This window comes from Aptenodytes forsteri, unplaced genomic scaffold, assembly GCF_000699145.1.
Source record: "Aptenodytes forsteri isolate BGI_AS27 unplaced genomic scaffold, ASM69914v1 Scaffold34, whole genome shotgun sequence".
Taxonomy (NCBI): Eukaryota; Metazoa; Chordata; class Aves; order Sphenisciformes; family Spheniscidae; genus Aptenodytes; species Aptenodytes forsteri.
In genome coordinates, this window is record NW_008795038.1 from 790,953 (window position 1) to 796,702 (window position 5,750).

The 5,750-nt window shown below is 60.5% G+C and overlaps 2 protein-coding genes across 2 annotated transcripts in view; one reads left to right on the forward strand and one right to left on the reverse strand.

Annotated features, from left to right (window-relative positions):
* Positions 1–4,731, forward strand: part of BAIAP2 (BAI1 associated protein 2) — a 43,505-nt gene extending 38,774 nt beyond the window's left edge. The window contains exon 13 of the mRNA XM_009276814.1: positions 4,438–4,731. Coding sequence (XP_009275089.1) covers positions 4,438–4,507 — 70 coding nt within the window. The 3' untranslated portion in view covers positions 4,508–4,731. The remainder of the gene's footprint in view (positions 1–4,437) is intronic.
* A 706-nt stretch (positions 4,732–5,437) lies between these two features.
* The window catches only part of AATK (apoptosis associated tyrosine kinase), a 16,771-nt gene continuing 16,458 nt past the window's right edge, over positions 5,438–5,750 (reverse strand). The window contains 1 exon segment of the mRNA XM_019471406.1: positions 5,438–5,544. Within this exon segment, the coding sequence (XP_019326951.1) occupies positions 5,438–5,544 (107 nt within the window).

Here is a 5,750-nt window from a genome sequence, read left to right on the forward strand (position 1 = left end):
GTGTGAGGACCTAGCGGCGGCCCCTTGCTGCTTGCTGCTTGGCTAGCGGCGGCCCCTTGCTGCTTGGAAGAGCTTTCTGCTTCTTTCCCCCCTTTTTTTTCTTTCCCCCTCGTTTCTCTTTCTCGACTTCTTTTGGATTTTAAACTCTTGTGATCTTCAAGGAAACCATGGTGCTTCTCCACCCCTCCCCGGTGTTCACAGTGCCCTTGTTTCTGAAGCCTTTTCAGAGCAGAAACTGCCAATCGGTCTGTGCTCGCTTTGAAGCAGCCTGGATGCAGTTTACACTTTAGTGGGACCCAGTTTTTGTACTGCTGTGTGAATGTTAGCGATGCACTATCCCTCCTCTGGGGCTGCACGCCAGCCGCCTCGCACGAGCCTGGACAAAACCTCCCAGACCGGAACAAATATGCATGGCCTCTGGTGTCCGTACTGTTACCGAGCATCCGGGATGCCCGCACCCGGGATGCCGTTCCCACGGGGGGCAGCAGCCCCGCGCCTCCCCCTCGGCCTGATCCGCTTCCATCCAACCGCCTGCTGCGGTGGCTTTGGGAGAAGCAGATAGTGCAGAGCTCCTGCCCCGGGGAAAGGGCTGCTTCTTGGCTGGAGACCCACTGGCTGTCGGGTGCAGCCGGCAGCCCCCCTGGAAGGGTTACTCCTGGTTGTTTTATAAATATATATATATTTTTTTGTAGCAAGGTATTGTTACCTCACGTTAGCGCTGGGGGCTGGTGCGGAGCCGTCCAAGGATGCACTCGCATCCCTAAACAGGGCTTGAGCGAGGCAGCCCCCCCCCCGCTGCGCCGGGGGGCTCGGCAGTGGCTGGGGTCTCCCACCCTGCTGGGTCGGCGCTCGGGGTCCTGCTCCCGCAGCCGAGCCCGGCCGTAGCCCTTCCAGTGCCCGTGGCCGTCTCCACTGCAAAGCTGTACACGCTTTCTTTTTCTGATGTGATTTTTAAAACCTCTTACATTGCCTGTTTACTAGGACATTGCTGGCAATACAGACACACACACACGGACAAGTTTTTGTTTTATATACTTGCCTATGGGCGTATTGTAACAAGACCCTCCTGCATCGATGTCCTGATTTTGCTAAAGATTTTTAACCCAGGATATTTCATGCTGAATGACTGAATGTAGAGGAGGGGGGGGAAAAAAACCCAGCCTAGCAAAACCTGTATGGACATTGTAAAGTGCTGAAAAACCTTTTTTAAAAGCCAGAGAGAAATGTGCCCTGTACTGAGTTATTGTTTGAATAAAAGTTTTATTTATTGCATTGAGCTGGGCCTCGGTGTCTTTTTCGGCTGCCGTGCCTGTGTGCTGCCCATCACCGCCTGCATCGCCCATTGCACATTGCCATGCCTTTTTTTTTTCTTCCCTTCTCCATCCCCTCGGCGTTAGGCGGCCGTGGGAGACCCTGGGTGCTGCCTGTCTGTGCTCAGCCCCTGCAGGCTTTAAACAGCTTTGCTGAGCAGGAGCAGCTAAAACTGTTTAAGGGCCGGGTCCCTCCTCTGTGTGAGTCTCGAGGATGCTGCTACTGCCGCTTGCTGCATGCTGAGGCTCCGGCTGTGCTTTCCTGGCCCGGCAGTGGTGGGAAAGCGGTGATGGCCGGGGCTGGGTGGAAGGAAGCAGCCCCCCTCCCTTCCGTAGCCCCCACCATGCGTGGCCTCTCCTCTCCGCAGGTGGCTCCCGGTGCCCCGGCTGGCTGTGCCCTTCCTTCCCCTCCTCGCAAGGGAGCTGGTGGGCAGCACCAGCAACTCAATAAACATGACTTTTCCTCCTTTTTCTTCTTTTTCCTCCTGCTTCCTCTGCCCAGAGGCACTGTGTGTGGTGCAGCCGGCAGGCTCTTGCGCCGGGGTGGCCGCCAGCTCGTAGCCCGGTTCCTCTCCTTAACCAACACCTTCTGTTCCCATCAAGGGGTCGGAGCGTATCCCTGTGTCCTCCAACCTGCCTTCTCTTTCCCTTGCAGCCCTGATGTTGAAGTGGCCAGGTTTTGAGGTGCCCCTGCCCGTAGTTAGTAAGTTGACGGTCTCGGGGGTCCGAGCCCTGGGTTTGTTGGTGCTGGGCAGCGGGTGATGGCCGCGGGGCTGCGCGGGGACAGTGCCACCGCTCTGCTTCCTCCCTGCACCCGGCCGAGCGTGTCCCCTCCCTCGGTCACCGCTTGTCCCCGTGCTGGTGGTGGGAGCTCCCGGTCTAACCGCACTGCATCTGCACGGCTCCTTGCACCGCCGCCATGCTGGGCAGCCTGCTGGGGAAGTGCTTTCCCCCAGGGACGCTGAGCTGCTCCTCCTGCTCCCGCCGCTTCCCCTGCTCCCCATAACCAGACTTTTTGGTTGTAGGTCTCCGGTGTCTGCTGTCCCACCAGTGCCTAGTCGCTGCATCGCCGTCCCCACCCCTCTCCCGTGGGGACAGAGCAGATCCACGCTAACGTCAAGTTTTTTGAGCAGCTTCTTTTGCTTGTAGAGCACCCTGGGGATGCATCTCGGGAGCCTCCTCGTCCTGATCCCGGCCGTGGCCCCAGGGCAGGGATGGAGGAGTATCCCCAGGAGCCGAGACCCCCCTTGCCGGCATTGCAAAGCCCAGGAGGGCCCCTTCCCTGTTTCTCTTTGATCTGTGAGCTGGTTTTTCCCGTGGCTGCCAGAGCTGCGGGCTCCCGTCCCAATGGCTCTTCTCTGCCAGAACAAAAATAGTTAAATAATAACCCCTGGTGACTCATCAAAGCAACCTTTCCTCTCCCTCCAGTCCTGAGAATCTATTTTGGCCTCCTGGGGGGGAAAGGGATCTAAGAATCTGCATTAATTAGGTGGGAAATTAATTACCCTATTTTTAAGCAAAAGCCATTTATCTTTTGAGTAAAGCAAAAGCACACTCGGAGAGGTGAGAGATGGCAGGGGAGAGGGGCCAAGGGAAGCAGCGAGTGCCCTTCCTGGGGGGCCGGGGGGACTGAGCCCCTTCCTGCTGGCCCAGGGGAGGTGGCCAGGGACAGCCCAAAGCTGCTCGGGTCCAGGCGGAGGTAGACGGTAACCACGGCTGCTCCTTAGGTGGCTTAAGCCCATGTTCATGTTTGTCTTGCTAGCACTTTACCTGCACCCCTGTCTCAGGATGGCAGAGCTGTGCCCCGTGGGGGAGATGTGCCGATGGCCCGGCCGTGGGACCTGGCGTGTAGGGACGTGGCAGCACTGGGGGCTGAGCAGGGCTCCCTGGTGCGGGCACACGGCCACTGCCTCCATCGCAGAAAGGAGAGGCAGCCCTGGGGAGGGCTGGGGGCAGAGGCTGAACCGGGGCCGGCCAGGCGGGGAAGGGCTGTCTGGCTGCAGGCAGGAGAGGCAGGGGGTGTGCGGGGCTGCAGGGGTGCTCTGCAGCTCCCTTAGCCAATGATCCCAGTGCGGGTTTGGACCCGATGGCTCTGGGCAGCCCAGGGGGGGCCGTGCACCACAGGCAGCCGCAGGGACCCCCGCGGCTGCCTGCACTCTTCGGGAGTTACCTCCTGCTGTGCTGCTAGGAGGGGACAGAGGGGACCTCCCCAGGGCAGGTAAGGGTGCTCCTCGTGTCACGGCACCCTGCGCAGCAGCCCTTGTCCCCCGTCCCGGCCGCAGGACGTGTGCATGTCAGGGCTGCGCATTTGCAGATGCCGCGTGCAGCAATAGCTGTAGCCGTGAGCGCTGGCGGCAGCAGGACAGCGCTGGGGATGCCCCAGGTAGGTAAAGCCCAGCTCAGCCCGGCCGCTCACAGCTCTGGCTGCGGGATACTGCTGCTCCCCGGGGCAGCCGAGGCTGGCTTGCCGGGAGCCAGGCTGGGCTTGGCCTCGTGGTTCTGCCGAGCTCCTGCGTAGCCGGCTCATCTGGGCACCCTTCCTTTCCCGTGCTCTGCCTCTCCGACATTTGGCTTCTCCAGAGGCTTCCCAGCTGGCACAGCACGGAGCTGCAAGCTCTGATCTCAGGGTGCTCCCACGCGTGGGAATGGCTTGAGCCCAGCCTGGGGGCTGGAGCAGCTTCTCCAGCCCTGGCCCTCCTCAGCAGCCCCAGCTTTAGGCCTGCTGGAAAGCGAGGTAGGAGAACATCCCGCATGCAGCAGCCCTTGCTGGCTCATCTCTTACATCCACCACTGCTTTAGCTGTGAGAGAAGCAGAGGAGCAGGGGACAGCTCGGCCCAAGGGCTCTGCAGGGCAGAGCAGCTCCAACTTAACTCCTTCCCAAATGCTGTTGAACCCAGCAGGTGGAGGGGACAGGGCTGGTGGCTCCAGGCTCGCCGACAGCCCCACTAGGGCTTGGGCTCAGCCTCGCCCACCCCAGCCTCTCTGCAGCGCGGGGCTGTCTCGGCTCTGCAGCAAAAGCTTTTTGGGGTCTCATCACGTCGCCGCTCGCTGTGCCGGTGCCCCATCCTCGCAGGCCCCACTGCCGCCATCCCTCCTGCTAAACTCTGCCTTCCTCTTTCTCTGCAGAAACCCCTTTGCCAACGTCCAGCTGAAACCAACAGTGACGAACGACCGCTCGGCTCCGCTCATCAGCTGATCTGGGAGCGCTGGTGTCCGCCGTGCCACGCGGCACTCGCCGCCTCCTCCTCGCCGCTGCATGTCTGGCTTTCCAGGACTTCATTTTTAGGCGGAGTTTATTTAATCCTGCTGCTTTGAAAGCCAAAGGCTAAAGCTAGTGCCCTAGTTCTCTCTTCTCTAGACCCAGCTTATTCCTCTCGGTGGCAGAGGGTTAAACCGCTGCCACGTAGCCTTTGCCTGCACAGAACTAGCGCGATGGCAGACACACCCCTCCCGCCCCGCACTCCCAGCGTGTCCCGTAGCTGGGTTTGCTTCTAGGCTTAGCAGCAGCTTGCCATGGTTGGGAGAACGGCCTCAGCTGGAAAGCCGCTCTCCAGAGGCGAGCTGCACTTTGGGCTCGTGCGGGGTGGAGCGGCGATGGCAGAGGGGAGACACCACCCCGCTGCCCCCCCCCTGCCCGGCCGGGAGGGACCCCTGGGACAGGCAGGATAGCCTGGATCCCCCATGCAAGTCAAGGGGGTGGTGGGAGCCGTAGGCAGCTCCCAGGCTCCTGTGAGACCCCGGTTGCCCACTCCACTAGCCCGCACCGGGCTGGGAGGCGGCAAGGTGCTGGCAGCGAGGTGCTGGCACTGCAGCCCCTGCGGGGACGGGGACGGCTCCAGTCCCAGTCCCAGAGCTCCTGCAGCGCCAGGTCTCTGTATATAGTAGGGTATTACGGTACTGCTGTAAAACATAAGCTAGAAAAAAAACCACTTTTGGAGGTGAGGGCTCTGTTTAAGCGTGCCTTGGGGTGCCCGGGGCTGTGGGGTGCCCGGCAGTTGAACGGGTGCTCCCCTCAAACAGGCTCTCCCATCCAGACCTCTTGCTTGGCTGTTTGCTCTTCTTCTATTACTAGGGCTGCATGAGAGAGAGAGACAGAGAGAGAAATATATATATATATATACTCGCTTTATTGCTGGGGTGCGCACCCCCGAGCGAACTGGTGCCTGGGCCGTTCTCGCAGCTCCTGGCTGCCGCTGCACCCTGAGCCGAGCCAGCGCAGGGGTCGCATCCCTGCTACGGGAACAGGGAGAAGAGGTTTTTCCAGGCAGGAACCGTGTCTTCCGTGGGCGAGCAGTTGTGTGGCGGGCAGTGGGGGGGGGGCAGCGCCCTCAGAGGTTTTGCCTTTTCCATTGTATTTGTCATTTTGCACTTTTTAATTGCTAGTGCACCGCAGCCCGTTCAGTGGGTGCTTTGCTGAGCACAGAGCGCCCCGGGCACGA